Source organism: Aedes albopictus, chromosome 3 (genome assembly GCF_035046485.1).
Source record: "Aedes albopictus strain Foshan chromosome 3, AalbF5, whole genome shotgun sequence".
Taxonomy (NCBI): Eukaryota; Metazoa; Arthropoda; class Insecta; order Diptera; family Culicidae; genus Aedes; species Aedes albopictus.
This window is the reverse complement of record NC_085138.1, coordinates 164,372,418-164,393,380: the sequence shown is the minus strand read 5'-3', so window position 1 is coordinate 164,393,380 and position 20,963 is coordinate 164,372,418. Positions and strand designations below refer to the sequence as shown.

The window sequence follows — 20,963 nt, the reverse complement described above, 5'->3', positions numbered from 1 at the left end:
ATAATATAGCTTGCAATGCGTCACCTCGCATCTTGAGAGAACTTTTGTGAACCAGTATCGACTATTTCTGACTAATCACAAAAAATTCCTATAAAATATTTCAAAGTAGAAGAAGAAAGAATACGATATGACTTAAAATGCATCACCTCGCATGTTGAGAGAACTTTTGTGAACCAGTATCGACTATTTCTGACTAATCACAAAAATTTCTCATAAAGTATTTTAAAGTTGAAGAAGAAAGAATACGATATGACTTGAAATGCATCACCTCGCATGTTGAGAGAACTTTTGTGAACCAGTATCGACTATTTCTGACTAATCACAAGTTTTTCCTATAAAGTATTTCAAAGTTTTATGAAAAAGAATATGGTATAGCTTGCAGTGCGTCACCTCGCATGTTGAGAGAGCTTGGTGAATCAGCTTTGATTATTTATGACTAATCGCAAAAATTTCCTATAAAGTATTTCAAAGTTTTATGAGAAAGAATATAATATAGCTTGCAATGCGTCACCTCGCATCTTGAGAGAACTTTTGTGAACCAGTATCGACTATTTCTGACTAATCAACAAAAATTTCCTATAAAGTATTTCAAAGTTGAAGAAAGAATACGATATGACTTGAAATGCATCACCTCGCATTTTGAGAGAACTTTTGTGAACCAGCTTTGATTATTTCTGACTAATCGCAAAAATTTCCTATAAAGTTTTATGAAAAAGAATATGAAATAGCTTGCAATGCGTCACCTCGCATCTTGAGAGAACTTTTGTGAACCAGTATCGACTATAAAGTATTTCAAAGTTTTATGAGAAAGAATATGATATAGCTTGCAATGCGTCACCTTGCATGTTGAGAGAACTTGGTGATTCAGCTTTATTTATGACTAATCGCAAAAATTCCCTATAAAGTATTTCAAAGTTGTTGGGAGAAAGTGTATGATTAAATGCGTTAGGTCGCAGCTTTTAACTGAAAATTCAATACAAGAATAACTTATGAACTATTCGAATGTTTTACACATTGGAGATCGAGTTGGAGACTATGGTGAACTTACCCTTGGATTTTCGGAAACTTCAGAGAGCACCAATTCCCTCCCCCCCGTGTTTTTTTTTTTATTGTAAGAAATAAGTAACAAATATAATAGTAAAATAGGGATTCTTTTAAACTTGTCCAATACTACAGGAGGCCAGGATGGTGATGTCTATGATTGTGTTTGCCATGTGGAATTGGTACCGGAAAGATAAATATTGAACAATCTCGATTGCCAGAAGAAACTGCAAGAATAAATAGAAAAAAAATAAAAAAACAATTAAAACGGGAACGAATTCCCAAATTTGTAACGATATATAGTTTTATGTTCGAACATAGTTTACGCTTACGCCATACTGGTACCACAGACTAACAGACGTCTTAGTGAGCATCACAGTCTGTGCTTTCCGTTGTTTAGTTTCAACGGTTAATTCAAATACTCTTTAGTTCGGCAACTACGGCGCTCCCATCGTTTTTACTCCTGTTTTGAGACTGCTACCGTTACCTTGTGAACACTTTCGAAACACAGCGAAGATACTGGAGCTATCCCTACTAAAATCTATATAAACTCCTGGATAAATTATGGAAGGAACTCCTGGAAGGATTCTTTCTGATATCCTTGAGAAATCCTTTTAGGAACTCCTAGATGAAACATCGAAGAAACTCCTAAATGAATTAGAGAAGAAATCCATGAAGGTGCTTCAGGGAATCCTGAAGGAATCACTAGCCAGAATAAACACTCGAAGGAAGCACTGAATAAACTTCAGGATAAATCCCTGAAGGAACTCTTGGAAGGATCCCTGGAAGAACTCCTGTAGAGACTCATAAAGAACTCCTGAAGAAATCTCAGAAACATCCCCTGCAAAACCCTTGAAGGATCTCCTAGATGAAGCCTTGAAGGAAGTCCAGGAGATATCTCTGGAGGAATCCTTTAAGAATGAAAACAAAATGTTCAGGAGGAATCACGAAAGAAACTTCTGCATGAATTTTTGGCCGCAAGGAACGTCTAGAGGAACCTTAAGGAGAACTTCAGGAGGATTCCTTGAATGAACTAAAAATGAAATCTCGAAGGAATCCCGAAAACAGTCCGTGCAAAAATCCTTGAGGGAACTATGAGATATAATCTTGGAGGAATCTCTGAACCTCCTGTAACCTCTTAAGGAATCTCAACAAGAAATTTCTAAAAACCCAATGAAGATACTCTTAAAGAACTCACGGAAGAATTTTTAAAGAAACACTGAATGTACTCTAGTATAAATTCAGGAAGGAACTCCGGCAAGAATCCACGAAAAATCCTTGTTGAAACTCCTGGAAGGAATTCCAGAGGGAACTGCGGAATAAAACCATGAAGGACAAGGGCGTAGCCAGCTTTTCGGCCAGGGGGGGGGGTGCGAGCACCCTTACGCTGAAAACCACTTTGCAGTAACAAGGAGTTCAAATACTTCTTATTAAAAAAAAAATATAAGTGAAGTATGAAATATGGGTGATTAACAGGAATGGTTCAATGGAAGAATCATATATGATTATAATCCTGAGGATTTCCTCAAGATATTGCTTCGGGAATTTCTTAACAAATTCCATCATAAATTTGAATTTATCCAGCAGTTTCTCCAGAAATTTCTTTAATATTTTTCCAGGTTATTTTAATGTAGATATTCTAGCAGAAATTACTTTCGGAAAACTTGCAGTAATTCCGTTGGGAATACCTTCAGAAATTTCTTCAATAATTCCTCCAGAAGTTTTATTACGAATTTCACCATGCATACTTTTGAGAATTTCCCCAGTAATTCTTTACAAATATCATTCTTAATTCCACCAGAAATCCGTTTGAGAAGCTCCAGAAAATACTTTAAGAATTTCTCCGGGAATTCTTTCAAAAATTCCAATCAAACTAAGATTCCTTTACTTGAGGAATACCCTAAGAAATTTTTGGAAAAATTTCTTCGAAAAATCCTTTAATGAATTTCTTCGGAATTACCGGAAAAAAATCTTTGAAAATTTCTAAAGGAATTCCTTTGGAAATTCCTGGAGGAATATCTTTGGAAGTTGCTAGAGGAATGCATTCGGAAATTTTTAAAGAAATCAATTAAAAAATAATTTCAGGAATTTATTTCGAAAATCCTTGAGGAATTCCACCGGAAATTCCTTGACAAATTCTTCAGAAATTTCTTGAGGATTTCCTTCATTTCTAAAGCTCCTTGAGAAATTCCATAAGACATTCTTTCGAGAGTTCTTCTACGATTTCCTTTAGAAGATTCTTCGGGAATTCCTTGGGGAATTTCTTTGAAATAGATTTAGAATATTCCTTGAGGAACTCCTTCGGAGTTTTTGTGAGAAATTCTTCCGAAAATTCTTTGAGGAATACCTTCAAAAATTCTTGGAGGAATTCATCCGAAAATTTCTGTGAGAATTCCTGAAGCAATTCTATCGAAAATATTGAAAATCCACTAAAAGTCTCATGAGATATCCCTTCTGAAATTCCACAAGGAATTTCTTTTAAAATCTTTCAAAACTTCCTTGAAAAAATATTTCGGAAATTCCTGAAGAAATGCTTTTTGTGATTTTTTATTTCCTAGAGGAACTCATTCGGAAATTTATTGAAGAATTCCTTTCAAAATGCCTTGATAAGGAAAATTCGGAAATTGTTAAAGGAGTTCATTTGGAAATTTTTTTGACATATGTCAGAAATGTCGGAAATTTCGTGAGAAATTGTTTGATAAGTTCGTTGAGGAATTTTTTCGGTTTTTTTTATAAATCTTTACGAAATACCTCAAGGGATTCCAGCGAAAGATCCTTGAGAAGTTTCTTCGGAAATTCCTCAAGAAATTCCTTCAAAAATATATTGCGGAACTCCTACGAAAACTTGAGAAACTTCTTCAAACATTCCTTCAGAAACACGTTTGGGGATTATGTGAGAAAATCCTAAGGAAATTTTTTGAGGACAACCGTCAAAAATTTTTGGAGGAATTTATTCTGAAATTTTTGGAGGTATTTCAAGGCAAATCCATAAGAAATTTCTTTGGAAACTCGTAGAGGAATTCCTTCGGAAATTCAGGAGAAAAACCTTTGAAAATTCCAGGAGAAATTCCTGGAGGAGTTCCTACGGAAATTCCTGGACAAACTCCTCCGGAAACTCATGAGGGAATTCTTCGGGAAAATCCTGGAGGAATTCCCTCGGAAATTCTTGGAGGAATTCCTTCGAGAATTCGTGGAGGATTTCCTTCGAAAATTCCTGGAGGAATTTCTTCGGAAATTCCTGGAGTAATTCCTTCGGAAATACCTGGAGAAATTCCTTCCTGAAATTTCTGGAGGAATTCCTTCGGAAATTCATGGAGAAATTCCTTGAGAAAATCCTTGAGCGATTCCTTCGCAATAGTCCTGGAGGAATTCCTTCTGAAATTTATGGAGGAACTCCTTCGGAAATTTGAGAAGGAATTCCTGGAGAAATTCTTTCGAAAATTCCTGGTGGAATTCCTTAGGACATTCATGAAAGAATTCCTTCGGAAATTCCGGCAGGAAATCCTTTGAAAATTCCAGGTGAAATTCCTTTGAAAATCCCTGGAGGAATTCCACCGGAAATTACGGCAGGAATTCCCTCGGAAATTCCAGGAGTAATTCCTTCGGAAATTGCTGGAAAATTTCCTTCGGAAATTCCTGAAGGAATTCCTTCGGAAATTTATGAAGGAATTCTTTCGGAAATTCCAGGAGGAATTCATTCGGAAATTGCAGAAGGAATTTCTTTGAAAATTCGTGGAGGATCTCCTTCGGAAATTCCTGGAGGATTTCCTCCGGAAATTTCTGAAGAAATTCATCCGGAAATTCATGGAGGAATTTCTCAGAAAATTCCTGGAGGAATTCCTTTGAAAATTAGTGGAGGAATTTCTTCAGAAATTCATGAATGAATTCTTTCGGAAAATTTCTGGAGCAATTTTTTCGGAAATTCATGGAGGAACTCCTTCGGAAAATGCTTTAGGATTTCCTTCGCAAAATTCCTGGAGGAATTCTTTCGGAAATTCATAGAGGAATTCCTTCGGTATTTCGCGGAGGAATTCCTCCGGAAATTCCTCGAGGAATTGCTTCGGAAATTCGTGGAGGGATTCCGTCGGAAAATTTCTGGAGGAATTCCTTTGGAAATTCATGTAGGAATTCCTTCGGAAAATTCTTTAGAAATTCCTTCGTAAAATTCCTGGAGGAATTCATTCGGAAATTTATGGAGGAATTCCTTCGGACATTCATGGAGGAATTCCTTCGGAAATTCCAGGAGGACATCCTTTAAAAATTCCAAGAGGAATTCCTTTGAAAATTCCTAGACGAATTTCTTCGGAAATTCTTGGAGGAATTCCTCCGGAAATTCCTCGACGAATTTCTTTGGAAATTCGTAGAGGAATTCCGTCAGAAAATTTCTGGAGGAATTCCTTCGCAAATTCATGGAGGCATTCCTTCGGAAAATCCTTTAGAAATTCCTTGGCAAAATTCCTGGAGGAATTTGTTCGGCAATTCATTGGAGGAATTCCTTAGAAAATTCATGGAGGGATTTCTTCGGACATTCATGAAGGAATTCCTTCGGAAACTCCAGGAGGAAATCCTTTGAAAATTCCAAGAGGAATTCCCTTGAAAATTCCTGGAAGAATTCCTTCGGAAATTCCTGGATGAATTCCTCCGGAAATTCCTAGAGTAATTCTGTGTGGAGGAATTTTTCCGAAATTTCCTGGAGGAATTTTCCCGGAAGTTCCTGGAGGATTTCCCTCGGAAATTCCTGAAGGAATTGCCACGGAAATTCCTGGAGGAATTCTCTCGGAAATACATGGAGGAATTCATTCGGAAAATCCTGAAGGAATTCCTTCGCAAAATTCCTGGTGGAATTACATCGGATTCCAAAGGAATTTCTCCAGGAATTTCCGACAAAATTTCCCCTCGAATTTCTGAAGGAATTCTTCCTGGAATTAAAAAAAAACCCTTCAGGAATTTCCATAAGAGTTTCTCCAGGAATTTCTGAAGGAATTCCTCCAGGAATTTCCGAAAGAATACCTCCAGCAATTTCCGAAGGAACTCTTCCAGTAATTTCCGCAGAAATTATTCCAGCAATTTCCGAAGGAATTCCTTCTGGAATTTCCAAAGGAATTCGTCCAGTAATTTCCGAAGGAATTCCTCCAGGAATCATAAAAGGCATTCCTCTAAGAAGTTTAGAATGATTTTTTTCCAGGAATGTCCTAAAGAATTAATCCAAGGATTTTCTCAGGAATTTCTCTAAAGATTTCTGAAATAATTCCTCCAGAAATTTCCGGAGGTATTCATCCAAGATTTTTCGAGGGAACTCCCCAAGGAATTTTCGAAAGAATTCCTCCAGAAATTTCCAAAGGAATTCCTTCAGGAATTTCCGAAGGAATTCTTCCAGGAATTTCTCCAAGAATTTTGGAAGGAATTCCTCCAAGAATTTTGGAAGGAATTCCTTTTGGAATTTTTAAAGGAATTCCTCCAGGATTTTTTGAAGGAATTGCTTCAGGAACTTCCGAAGCAATTCCTCCCGGAATTTCCGAAAGAATTCCTCCAGGAATTTCTAAAGAAATTCCTACTGGAATTTCCGAATGAATTCCTCCAGGAATTTCCAAAGGAATTCGTCCAGCAATTTCCGATGGAATTCCTCCCGGAATTTCTGAAAGAATTCCTCCAGAAATTTCCGAAAGTGTTCATCCAAAATTTGTTGAAGGACCTCGCCAAGGAATTTTCGATGAAATTCCTCTAGTAATTTCCGAACGAAGTCCTTAAGGAATTTCCGATGGAATTTCTCCAGAAGTTTCCGAAAGAATTCTTCCAGAATTTTGCAAAGGAATTCTTCAAGGAATTTCCAATGGATTTCGTCCAGCAATTTTCGATGGAATTCCTTCAGAAATTTCCGAATGAATTCCTCCGGGAATCTCCAAAGGACCAAAGGAAATCGTCCAGCCATTTCCGAAGGAATTCCTCCCGGAATATCCGAAAGAATTCCTTCAGGATTTTCCGAAGGAATTCTGCTAAGAATTTCCGACGGTATTCCTCCAGGAATTTCCAAAAAAAAAATCTAAAAAGATTTTCCGAAAAAAATCCTCCAGGAATTTCTGAAGGAATTCATTCCGGAATTTCCGAAGGAATTCCTCCAGGAATATTCAAAGAATTCGTCCAGCAAATTCCGAAGGAATTCCTCCAGTAATTTCCGAAGAAATTATTGCAGGAATTTCCGAAGGAATTCCTCCTGGAATTTCCAATGAAATTCGTCCAGCAATTTCCGAAGGAATTCCTCCCGGAATTTCCGAAAGAATTCCTCCAGGAATTCCTAAAGGAATTCCTCCTAGAATTCCAAAGGAATTCGTCCAGCAATTTCCGAAGGCATTCCTCCCGAAATTTCTGAAAGAATTCCTCCGGGAATTTCCGAAGGAATTCGTACAGGAATTCCGCTAGGAATTTCCGAAGGAATTCCTGCAAGAATTTCCAAAAAAAAAAAATCTAAAAAGTATTTCCGAAAAAATTCGTCCACGACTTTCCGAAGAAATTCCTCCAGGAATTTTCAATGACATCCGTCCAGCAATTTCCGAAGGAATTCCTCCATGAATTTCCAAAAGCATTCCTCCAGGAAGTTTGGAATTATTTTATCCAGGAATTCACCTAAGGATTTCCTCACGAATTTCTCTATGGATTTCTGAAAGAATTCCTCCAGGAATCTCCGAAGGTATTCATCCAAGATTTTCCCAAGGAACTGCCCAAGGAATTTCCGAAGGAATTCCTCCAGGAATTTCCGAAGAAATTGCTCCAGGAATTTCCGAAGGAATCCTTCAGGAATTTGCGAAGTAATTCCTCCAGGAATTTTGGATGGAATTCCTTCAGGAATTTCCAAAGGAATTCCTCCAGGTATTTCCAAAGGAATGCCCTCAGGAATTTTCGAAGATATTCCTCCAAGAATTTCCGAAGAAATTCCTGCACACATTAAAAAAAATACGAGGATGCAGGAGAATTTCATTTTTACTAGTCAAAAACAGCTCTGATCATCTAAGTTTTTCGGTTAAGTAAGAATATAGTTGCCCGGTCAGGGGGCGGGCACGTCCACCCCCCTGCCCCCTCCCCCTGGCTACGCCCTTGATGAAGGAATCGCTGAAGGAACTGCTGGAAGGATCACTTGATGGAAAACCTGGAGAAATCCCTGAAAAACTTGTAGGGGAATCTTAGCATACATCCAGGAGGAATATTTTAAGGAAATCCTAGAAAAATCTTTTAAGTGAGTTCTTGATAAATCTTCGATGGTATATCTGAAAAAATCTCAGTTAGAAGCAATCTCTGTAAAAAAAGTCCTGGAGGAACTCTAAGAAATCTCTAAATAAAAATCTAGAGGAATCCCTGCAGGAAATCCTGAAAGGATTCCTAATGGAATCCCTCAAGGAACTCCAGGACGAATCCTTCAAAAACGTTCAAGATAAAATCTTGAAAGAACTCCTAGATAACTATTGGATAAATCCCTCTTGATTAAATCCCTCTTGGATAAATCACTGACAGAACTCCTGAAAAATTGGTGGAAGAACTCATTAATAATGCTTTGAAGCAATCCCCAAAGGAGCTCCAAGAAAAATCTTGGAGGAATACCTGAAATACCTGTTGTATAAAAACCTGAAAAAACTCTTGGAGGACTTCCTAAAGTAACTTGTGGACGAACCCCTAAGAAACTTTTGGATAAATTCATAAAGGTTCCCCTGCAAAACACCTGATGTCCTGAAGCAATCTCTGGATGAGCTCCTGGAGGAATCTGTAAAGGAACTACTGGAAGAAATCTCTGAAGGGTTTTCTGAAGACAGTCCTGGAGGAATCCCTGATGGACCTACTGAAAAAAGTTCTGGATTAACTACTGGAGCCATTAAATGAATTTCCAGGAAAATCCCTTAAGGAATTCCTGCTGGAAACTACTTGAAGGAATCCTTGAAGGAACTTTTTGAGCTGATAGATGAATTCCAGAAAAAAACCAAAAAAGAACTCTTGAAGGAACTCCTGAAGGAATTCCTGATGCAACTTCTGAAGGAACTCTTGAAGGAAGTCCTGAAAATCCCTGAAAGAAGTCCTGAATGAACTTCAAGTCTCCCTGAAGAAATCTCTTAAGCAACTCCTGAAGGAACCCCTGCAAGAACTCTTGGGGAAACCCCATAATGAGCTTCTGGAAGAATCTTGGCGGGAACTTCTGGAAAGATTCTTAATTGAACTAATGAAAAAATCTCTGAAGAAACTCTAGAAGAAAGCCATAAAAGAACTTCTGATGGAGAAATTTCCGAAAAACTATTGAAGGAATCCCTGAAAGAATCCCAGAAGATTTATCTGAAGCAAGTCCTGCAGGAACCCCTGGTCGAACTCCTGAAGAAACCCCTGAACGAACTCCTGGGGGAACCCTTGAAGGTATTCCTAGGAAAATCTCTAGAAGAATTTCTGTAGAAAACCCTGCAAGAGCTCGTGGAAGGCATGCCTGAAGGATTACTGGAAGATCTCCTTGAAAGAACTCCAGGATTCCCTGAAGCAAATTGTGAAGGAATCATTGATAAAACTACTTGAGAATGCCATAAGAAACTCCTAGAAGCTAGAAGCAATCCCTGGAGGAGCTCGTGGAAAGCAACTTCCGAAGGAAGGAAGGATATCTCTGAATCAACTCTTGAAGGAGTTCTCGAAGATGCTCCGAAAGAATCCCAGAAGGATTCTCTGAAGCAAGCCCTGGAGGAATCCCTGATGCTACTTCTGCAGAAACATCAGAGTGATTTTTTGAAGGAACCCTTGAAAAAATCCTAAGGAAATCCCAAGAGGAATTTCTGGAAAGAATCCTAAATGGACCTCGGAAAGGATTTTTGAAAAACTTCTAGAAGGTCTAGAAGGTGGGGTAATCTCTCAAACAAATTCAGAACAAATTCCTGGAGGAATCCCTAAAACATGAACAAATCTTGACAGGAACTGTTGAAGGAATCCTGAAGCGGTTTCTTGAAACGCATCTTGAACAAATAGCAAAAAAAATACACCCTTAGAACACGTAGAATGCCAGCACGGTACCCTGGTACCCACGAAACTGAATTTGAATGATCATATTTACGCCAATTTTAGCTATATAAAACACATCTGAGAGAATGAACAGGTCAGGCCATCGTGGTTTCTGAAAAATCTGCATTACAGCGCAATATCTTAATGTCCGAGGCCATAATGCCCCAGATCTTTATGGCGTATTGTCCGTGGTACAACGTTCTAGCATGCAGACGCGTCAAAATGTGGTGCACGAAATTTTAAGACACATCTAAACTTTTTGACGTACTTTCACATAAGAACACGTCATAAGAACCGGGACATTATGGTCCCGGACGTTATGCGCCGCCCCCACCCTAACCCCTCAATGTATGTATGGAATGGACTTCTGCACGACTTTATGCTTGGCTGCTTACTCACAGAAAATTTGGCGTTTAAGCGGTGCCGGGTCTCCAGTTAGCCTAGTGGATAAGGCTTTGGATCGCCAATCCGAAGACGGCAGGTTCGATTACCGTTCCAGTCAGGGAAAATTTCTCTCGACGTCCTAGTGTATCATTGTGCTTGCCTCACTATATACAGTTTCATGCAATGGCAGGCGAAAAAAGCACTTCAATGAATAACTGATGAAGTACTCAAAGTACACTATGTTGAAGAGAGTCAGACTAAGTTCCAGTTGGCATGTCGAGCCAGAAAAAAAGTCCATTAGTATAGTGGAAAACATAAATGGAATATGAATTTTCCATGACTCAACTAGTGATAGTCAGAATACATAATTTGATCGGGTAAGTATGTAATTATATCGTCATCCACGTCTTCATTTGACCCAAGGGCCCAACTTAAAAGATCCCCACCCGCATCACCTTTCCCGTTCGTATTCCTACCTTGCTGTATTTGAACTGCTTTCTAGAATTAGCACAAAGGGGCAATCCTCATCTGCACATCATCCGAAGTTTGTTCCGTCTCGTCTAACCGTGTATGAATAACCGTAAAGGCAATGAACAACAACGTAAAAGTCAACCTGGATCAATCAATCAGCACCACAAGCTTCTATTAGCAGTCCACGTCAGGTTCTTCATCAGGCGTGAGGTTCCCTACAAACGTTTGGACCATTAGCTGCCAAATAAGAACTCTTGGCTCGGCCAGATTGCATTTTCTTCGTCGCTGTTCTGCAAAAAAAAAGAACAAAAACATTGACTAACCTATATTTACATCATCCTAACTTAATGCATATCTAAAGGTTAATATTTACAAACCTGATAGAAATTGGAGCTCCGAAATTTCTCTGCGGACGACGAAGATTGTTGCCCGGCGTTCCGGATCGCACCGTTAGTGTTTTTCTCATTTTTGACTGTTGTTGACTGCTGAAGCTGATTCCAAACCTTTGTGCTTGCTTGTTCTTTTTCTTTGTTTTCTGTTCGTTTGACAGATGGAAAAGTAAACATGACTCCATGTATATTCGATGCCATGTATAGGAAAAGGAAGTGCACCAAGATCGAGGCAGAAGTTTTCGGTCGAAAAAATGTATGGAAATTTGAACATTTTTTCAAGTATTTTAAATATATCGAAATCGTGACAAAAAATATTTGGTAACATTGATGGCTATTATTATTACCTACAACCTGTACCAAATATTTTTTCTGATAAAACGTTTATTGAGTCAAAAAACCATTTTTTGTAATTTTCTTCATATATTTAAAAGGTAAAAAACTCCTGCTCACTAGCGCCATCTGTTGCAATTTTTTCAAAAGCGGGTAATCCATTAGGAGAAAACAAATACGTTGGAGATTCCTGTTAGGAGTGATTCATAAAGTACGTCACGTTTAGAGGGGGGAGGGGGCTTTGTGAAAGTGTGACAAGCAATGTATTAAGTAAGGCGCTGTCCATAAACTACGTAGACTTTATTTCGGCCATCTCAGACCCCCCCCCTCCCCCCTCGTACACTTTTGTTCATACAAAATTTTCGAAATTTGTATGGAACGTAGACTTTGGCCAGACCCCCCCGTCCCCCCCTAAGAGTCTACGTAGTTTATGGACAGGCCCTAAGGGAAAAACTCGTACGAAAAGGGGGAGGGGGTCAAAAATTCCCCATTTTATCGTGACGTACTTCATCACTTGCAATGCACAGAAAGAAGCCCACCGGATTGGCGATCTTTAGACCTTACAAAAAGGCTAATTGGAGATCTTACTCAATCCTATTTATTTGACCAAAAACTTTGTTATGAGAATGGAACGCCTTTAATTGCTGCATGCAAACTCTTAGAATATCATTCATGGCTGAGAAAATACAACTAAAATGTCACAAAGTTTAGAATTTTGTTTTTTAAGAAAAACAAGAAAAATTTGAGGATCACAAAATTGCAAAACTTATACTAAAATAAACTCTTTTTAAATTTTGTTCTAAAATCTCGATTGGATACCAATAACAATTGTTCAAAGGAACAAAGGGCTCTTTCCGATTCCTCGTAGCAGCTCACAAACTCCAGTAAGTAGGGTGTGAAGACAGCTTTAAGCTGGAAGTTTTATTTCATTTTAGATTGGGTGTTTGTTACAATTTCATTTTGGTACTCACAATTTTCGGTCTTTGAGCCTATTGAATATGATTTTGGTGTTCGTATCCCTCGTGTTCACTGTACAATCTATGTTTAGTTTAAGGTTAGAAATAGATTCGCTTTAGATTTTATACAACTTACGACTGTGATAATCTTCCAACTGTGATAACACGTCTGACTGTGATACACTTAGGATAAGTTAGTTTAAGTTCAAAGATATGGATATTAGCTTTAAGAGTAACTGAAAATACATAAAAATTCAATAAATTGTAGTTCAGATTTTAACAATTTTAACGAACCACGCTCTCGCACTACGTCTTGCTTCTTTGTCTATGGAGTGACAATCATCTCATTATTCGCAGACTTCGTTTTGACATCTCCCGACGGGTGACATCTCAGGCCGTTCCGAGACTATTCAGGTACGGTCACACTGCGGAACAGTGCTGGCAGCTACATCCTCCCCCCCGTAACACTGGCCACCGGTTCCAGTTTTACCACCTGACTCAACCTCCAACACAGCCAACTTTGCCACCGGTCTACGTAACAACCCCCTCGCGGTCTGTACAACAGCTTGCCTAACTCGACCGTCTTCAGCTGTCAGAACTTCTTTAACTCGTCCACGGGTCCATCCGTTCCTTCTGGTATCGTCCACAATGAGTACCAGATCTCCTGCAGCTACCGGTGCTATTTCCCCGAACCATTCCATGCGCCTTGTTAGCATCGGAAGGTATTCTCGAACCCATCGCTTCCAGAAAACGTCTAGCTGATGTTGTATAAGGGTCCATGAATTCTTGATTGCTGTGGCAGGATCGCTGCATGGCACGGCAGGCTGGCGTACACCTCTGGAACTTCCGAGAAGGAAGTGATTTGGCGTGAGTGATTCTCCTTCAGCGGCGTCTAACGGTAAGTACGTGAGCGGTCTGCTATTGACAATCCCTTCAGCTTCGACGACCAAAGTTTCCAAGCCTTCATCGTCCAACTTTCGATCACTATTGTACGCTGATTCCATGGCAGACTTTACAGATCGCACCATCCTTTCCCACGCGCCGCCCATGTGAGGTGCTCCTGGGGGGATGAAGATCCATTTGGTGTCTGTATTGGTGAATGTTGCCGATAAATCGCTGTGTAACGCTCTAATCTGTTCTCGTAAGATACGCTCGGCGCCAAGGAAGTTTGTACCATTATCAGTATATATCTCTGCCGGTGCACCACGGCGGCAGACGAAACGGCGAACGCATTTCACGCATGATTGAGTTGAGAGACTGTAGGCAACCTCAACATGGACGGCACGAGTAGTTAAGCAAGTGAATAAGCAGATCCAACGTTTGGCAGCACTCCTTCCTACTTTCACCAGCAAGGGTCCGAAGAAATCGATGCCGGTGTAAGTGAATGGACGGGCGAATGATGACAACCGGGCAACAGGCAGTGGAGCCATTCGTGGAACTTTAGGAGTCGCCTTCATCACCTTACACCACTGGCATGCGGCAGTGACTTGCTTCACCACCGTCCTTAATCGAAAGATGTGGAAAAACTGGCGAATCTCGTTCACCACCGTTTCTGAATTCCCGTGTTGAAATGTTCGATGAAAGTCCTCTACCACAAGTTTTGTTACCGGATGCCTCCTTGGAAGTATAACCGGAAACCGCGCATCAAACGCCACATGTGGTGCGGCACCAATCCTTCCATCGACGCGCAGCACTCCATATTCGTCAACTGCCGGTGTCAACTGATATAAACTGCTAGTCCTTGGCAACTCCACTGATCCTTTCAAAAACAGAGCCATCTCTTCGGGGTACTCCTGCCACTGCACGATTCGCATCAAAGTGTTCTTTGCTTTCTGCAACTCATCCTGGCTTAGGTACTGTAGCTCTAACTTTTCGTTTCGACATTTACGCCTACAATTATCTAAGAAACGATGGATATATGCCATCGCACCAAGCAGTCGCCGCCACTTCGAGAAGCGTGTGAAGTCTAATACACTTTCCTGCGTCATCGATCCTTGGATAACAAAGCACGTCCGCAGTTCCTCTTCCGGATTCATTGACTGTTGAGCTTGCTTTGGCCAGTTCTCTTCAGAGTCTCCCAGGAACTTTGGGCCTCTGAACCATTCGTTGTTCACGTCCGGGCATGCATTTTTCCCCCATTTCGTTGCTGCGTCTGCTGGGTTTAAATTGCTGGGAACCCATCGCCATTCTGCTACATCCGTCGCTGACAGTAACTCTCCTATACGGCACGCTACGTACTGCTTGTACCGACGATGATCAGCCCGTAGCCAGGCCAATACTGTTGCGGAATCGCTCCACAGGAATCGCTTCTTAAATTTTACGGTGTGACTCTCTTGAACGAAAGACAGCAAACGGCTTCCCAAAACAGCAGCTTGCAACTCCAAGCGCGGTATTGAGAGTGGTTTTAGGGGCGCGACCTTTGTTTTTGCGGCAACTATTGAGCATTCAGGTTCTCCATTATCGTTGATTACTCGGAAGTACGCCACGGCAGCGAAAGCGGCTTCGCTCGCATCGACAAAAACGTGCAGCTGAAGTTGTTCATACGTCCGTACAGTGGCTTGCTTGAAGTAACATCGAGGAACATGCAGCTCGCCGATCTTGGGAAACAGACCGGTCCATCTTCTCCAGCGCTCGAAGATATCTCCTGATACCATCTCATCCCACTGCAGTCCAGATCGCCACACATCCTGGAGAAGTATCTTTCCGTGAACCAGGAATACGCTCAAAAGTCCCAATGGGTCAAAGATTCCCATCAAGCATCTCAACATTTGTCGCTTTGTAGGCCGCTTCCCGCTATCTAACACCAGTTGGACCTCCTCCTTCATCTTCATCGAAAAGCGAAGCTCGTCTTCCGCAGTGTGCCACAACATGCCCAAAACTCGGTCACTACTATCAACTGTATTCAAACACAGGCTTTTGCTTGCTTTAGGATCCTCCTCGTTCAAGCCACGTAAAACTTTTTCACTATTCGACAGCCAATTCCTAAGTTCAAAGCCTCCTCTCTGGTGTATTGATTGGATTTCGTTCGACACCCGTTCAGCCTCTTCATCATCCTCAAAGCTATCAAGATAATCGTCCACGTAGTGATTCTCTATGATTCCTTCGGCTGCCCGTGGAAAGATGTCCAAAAACTCCTCGGCGTTTTTGTTTTTCACGTATTGCGCCGACGCCGGCGAACAAGTAGATCCAAATGTTGCAACGTCCATAAGGTAGATTTCTATTGGCTTTGACGGGTCGTCACGGAAAAGAAATCGTTGAGAATGGCGATCGGTTTCACGAATCTGCAACTGATGAAACATTTCTCTGATATCTGCAGAGACGCCCACTTTGAATTGACGGAAACGTGACAGAACTGCAGGAAGCGAAACCAGTTGATCCGGACCTTTTAGTAGCATCGAGTTTAAGGCTATTCCGTCCACTTTTGCGGCTGCGTCCCATATTAGCCGAACTTTACCCGGCTTTCGTGGGTTTGTCACTACACCCAAGGGCAGGTACCACACGCGTTTCGGATCTGCTTGGACTAACTCTTCTCTCGTCGCTCGATGGGCATATCCTTTCGTCTGATATTCCGAAATCTGGTTCTTTAGGTTCACCGCCAGCTCTGGATCTCGGACCATCTTGCGTTCCAAACACTCAAATCTTTTTACCGCCATGTTGTAACTGTCTGGGAACTCAACAGTGTCATACTTCCATAATAAACCTGTTTGGAACCGTCCACCAACTCGAACCGTGGTTTCTTCTAGAATCCTCCTAGCTCGCTTGTCCTCTTCGGATTCCAACATCTCCGGTAACTTTACTCCTGCATCTTCCATCGTGAAATATTCTTTCACAATGTTATGCAACTCTTGGTCGTTGGAGCATTCGCAGGTATGGTAGTTCAATGAGTGTGTCACCTTCTCACCACAACCACCGAAGATGCACCATCCCAGTCGGGTTTTCACTGCAATAGGTTCACCTTTCTTCCCTTCTCTCACTTTTAGTGGGACTGTCAGATTCGCGTTGTTGACTCCTATCAACAGCCGTGGAACCGCTTTTTTGTAGCTAACTACCGGCAATCCCTTCAAATAATGGTATTGTTGGGACAGGTCATCGTACTCAAGACTTTGTTCTGGTAAAGTCAGCTCTTCTACAGTCCGGACGTCATTGAGAGAGAATTCTTGTTGACCGCTCGCTCCCTTCACCACGATGCTCACGTGCTTCGATTCTGATTCGATTCTGGTGACGTTACCTGTCCATTTCAGACACAGCGGTTTCTTCGATCCTTCGATTCCGAGCTGCCTCACCAGACTGGTTTCGATGAGCGATAGATCCGAACCATCGTCTAAGAAGGCGAAGGTTTCGTGGCCCGGAAATGATCACAGGAATAACGCGGAAAAGAAGTGCTGGTTTATACCGTCGGTGCATGTGATTCTGTGCCGTCGATAACGGTTGTAAAGACTGAGAGCTGGCATTGGGTTGATTGGAATGCAGCAGGGGATGATGGCGATAATGACATCCTTCTATCACACACTGCATTGCATTCTTGCAACTCCTCCTTCCATGAGCGTTCAGGCAACTCCGACACAGTCCATTATTCTGTGCGAACTTCCAGCGTTCGTCAACCGTGTATGTTTTGAAGATAGAACACTCTGCTAGTCGATGCCATGGCTTCTTGCAGCAAACACACACTCGTTCTCTCACAATCTCTCGCACTGGTTCACGAATATCACTTCTTTCGCTGGTGTGAGCGTTTATCGTCCCCTTCTGTTTCGCTTTATGTTGGCTGTCGCTGCTTCCGCCGGTGTACATGGTTACTCTGCTGACCGCCGTGATGACTCCAAACATGAAATCACCGAACGCCTTCAGGTTGACCACTGGATGCAGTTGCATGTAGTCCGCCCACTGCATTTTGGTATGAGCGGGCAACTTTTCCACTAACTCCATCAGCAAGGTAGGGTTGGATAGATGTTCCCGCTGACCAGCTGCCTCCAGATGGTCGCACAGGCTGCGCACAGCCATGCCGAAATCGATGATGGTCTCCAACTTTTCTGCTTTCGGAGCTGGAACACTTCTCACCTTTTGTAGTAGAGCATTTATCAACAATTCAGGCCGTCCATACAGCAAACGAAGGGTATCAATCACTTGGGGCACAGATTCCGGAAGTAATAATCGACTTTTAACAGATTCGTACGCGGGCCCTTTCAAACAGCGTTGAAGTCGCGCGAGGTTTTCAGCACTGTTGAAACCACATGACAGAGAACTATTCATAAAGGTACTGATGAATATCGGCCAGTCAGCAGGGTCGCCCGAAAAAGTCGGTAGATCACGTGACATCACTTGACGCGCGGCTAACTGCGAGGGTGAGGGGGTGAATTGGTCTACAAGTGGTAGTCCCGACGAAGGGGGAACTTGACCGACGGATAGAATTTGCGGCAGTCCCGACGGAGGGGGAACTTGGCCAGTGCGTAGAACCGGTGTTGCATGTGGCAAATGGCCAACTTGCGACAGTCTCAACGAAAGGGGTACCTGACCGCAGAATTGAGCCGGATTTACTTGTGGCAAATAGCCAGTATGTGCCAGTCCCGACGTAGGGGGAACTTGGCCGGTAGATAGAACCGGATTCACTTGTGGCAAATGGCCAGCTTGCGCCAGTCCCGGCGGAGGGGGAACTTGGCCGGTGGGTAGAACCGGATTAACATGTGGCCCATGGCCAACATTCGGCAGTCCCATTGATGGGGGAGCTGACCCGGAAGATAGCATCGGATTTGCCGATGGTGTTATGCCAATACTCGTTTCTGATGGTAAATGAGTGTTGGCTCCGTATACATGGAAAGAAGAAACCATGGCTGACGGTGCCAGGCTTCCGAACTGTTTCGTAATGTGTTGGAGTGAGTTTTCGAATTTCGGGGGTATGAATTGATCACTAATAGGATCATGAGGTGGCTTACCTTGTGCTACGGGGATCTCATGGGGAAGGGTTTTACCTACAGCGTCAGCTACCTCCTTTTGTTTCGGAACCACTTTAGGGATCGCGCCGGTGTGCTGCTGCTGGTTCTTCAATGCCCGGCTTGGTTCCGGATAACTGGGTGCTTTCACTGTCGAGTTCAAGGATGGTTGGTGGAAACTGTACCCTCGATGTCCCTCTGTGGCGACAGTGTTACGCCGATCATTGTTTATCGCCTCTCCCTGAGGAACTCTCTCGGATACCAGCTTTCCCTGGCTAGCATCAGACTGCACCTGCGTATTTGGTCCCACTGGAGGTAGTTTTGAAGCGATGATATTCGACATATCCACAGATGGCATTAAACCGTCCTCTCTAGAATCCATTCGTGAAGCCGGAGGAACTGCAACGGGTTCCGTCGGTGAGCCCATTGGTGGAAGACCTTGGGCACCATCGATCTGCTCCGCACATTTCTGTTGCCACTGCTTCACCTTATCTAGGCTCGTTCGTCGGCTGATCCTGCTTCTGTTGCTGCTAGTTTCATCGATCTCGTTCAGTTCCTCTTGCAGAAGCTTGTATTTTTCGGCCAGATGTCGTTGCTCCATTGCTTGTTGCTCTTCCAACTGCTGCTTCTTCAGAGCTAATCGGGCCGCTCTTACGCTGGATGTCGTTGTCCTAGAAGAAACACTCATCGGCAGGCAATGACTACAGGTCCACGATCGATCTGCCACCGAGGTCGTAACTTCCGCACACGTCATATGCCACCATCCGCTGCATTGATCGCATTGTACGCAATCGTCAATCGACTCCGGGCGATCGCAGCACATACAGTCGGTCGTCTGATTATTCGCCGGTGTTGCCGGATCGGAATTGTTCGCTACTTGATCCGGGTTAGCCATGACGAAAATTCTTAAAGATTTGTTCAAAGGAACAAAGGGCTCTTTCCGATTCCTCGTAGCAGCTCACAAACTCCAGTAAGTAGGGTGTGAAGACAGCTTTAAGCTGGAAGTTTTATTTCATTTTAGATTGGGTGTTTGTTACAATTTCATTTTGGTACTCACAATTTTCGGTCTTTGAACCTATTGAATATGATTTTGGTGTTCGTATCCCTCGTGTTCACTGTACAATCTATGTTTAGTTTAAGGTTAGAAATAGATTCGCTTTAGATTTTATACAACTTACGACTGTGATAATCTTCCAACTGTGATAACACGTCTGACTGTGATACACTTAGGATAAGTTAGTTTAAGTTCAAAGATATGGATATTAGCTTTAAGAGTAACTGAAAATACATAAAAATTCAATAAATTGTAGTTCAGATTTTAACAATTTTAACGAACCACGCTCTCGCACTACGTCTTGCTTCTTTGTCTATGGAGTGACAATCATCTCATTATTCGCAGACTTCGTTTTGACATCTCCCGACGGGTGACATCTCAGGCCGTTCCGAGACTATTCAGGTACGGTCACACTGCGGAACAGTGCTGGCAGCTACAACAATCTTTATCGAGCAGAAACGATACTCATAACACGAGTGTGCCTAACGGCGGAGTTACTACTGTTCGCGGTTGCTTACTGCTATGCTTCATTGGTTTCGTGATGGGTTCTCAGCTGCTTCCATTGTCGATTTAACAATGTCAAGGTCCGCTCCGATTCTGCTCTGTATAGTCGAAATGTGTGCATAAACATGAAGACGCTTCAAATGGAACAAATTCGATTGTTTTTCGATTGCAACAAGTAGATTGAACAAGAAGAATGCTGCGTATCAGAATTGTGCGAAACATATGTTGATGTATCAGTTCCTAGTAGAAAACAGTTTGCCGGCTTTTCGGGCCCGTAGGAAGTTGATCACCAATATTAACTTCTTTTCCCGATCAGCCTAGATAGCTGTGTAGTGTCGGTAGCGGTTGGTTCAACTGGCTAGGAATAGCACTAAGGACCGCCTGTTCCAGTGGTAGGAGTCCACTAATCAAGTGACCCCTAATTCAAGGTGTTATGCGGCTTTATGCTTACCGTGCCTGAGAATGAATGGTTAGGGAAGTCTTATAACAACGTAATCGCAAACGGAGCCTGTGGAGTACCAGGGCATCCTCCACAGTATTTTGCCTTTACTGCGCTAACCGGAGTAATAGCGCGGTGGACCTTGTGTTTCTCCGAGATAATCAGCTGCCCTTCTTCAGTCTCATACTTGAGGCTGAATAAGGGCGGGATTATGAAGATGTTATTAATTAGTTTAAATTTTCACCTATATGGTTTCGCATTATGGGTTTTACACAGTGTATTCTGTGCATCCTCGATATCGACTGGCCTTTTTATTGCTGTTCTTTTTTGTGTTGTGATTGTTAAGAGTTGCCTAGTTTGGGTAGTGCCTACGATTAGGTTAGCTCAGATCAATTTTTAGCACAAAAGAACAGCAACGATCAATCTTTGCAGACATGTGCAAAATGGTACAGC

The 20,963-nt window shown here is 42.1% G+C and overlaps 2 protein-coding genes and 1 long non-coding RNA gene across 6 annotated transcripts in view; 1 reads left to right on the top strand and 2 right to left on the bottom strand.

The window, feature by feature from the left end:
- Positions 1-20,963, top strand: part of LOC115260119 (ubiquitin-conjugating enzyme E2 Q2) — a 100,542-nt gene that overhangs the window by 33,376 nt on the left and 46,203 nt on the right. The window lies entirely within an intron of this gene.
- On the bottom strand, positions 1,088-11,739 carry LOC109621678 (uncharacterized). The gene is made up of 3 exons (XR_003894398.2): positions 11,289-11,739; positions 10,917-11,201; positions 1,088-1,268 (listed from the first exon to the last, which is right to left on the bottom strand). It is a non-coding gene; the product is annotated as an uncharacterized LOC109621678 (long non-coding RNA).
- LOC134284280 (uncharacterized) lies at positions 12,446-19,408 on the bottom strand. The gene is made up of 4 exons (XM_062843029.1): positions 16,983-19,408; positions 12,726-16,876; positions 12,605-12,671; positions 12,446-12,545 (listed from the first exon to the last, which is right to left on the bottom strand). Exons 1-2 carry the CDS (start codon positions 19,406-19,408, stop codon positions 13,000-13,002), a joined length of 6,303 nt encoding a protein of 2,100 aa, XP_062699013.1. The 3' UTR covers positions 12,446-12,545; positions 12,605-12,671; positions 12,726-12,999.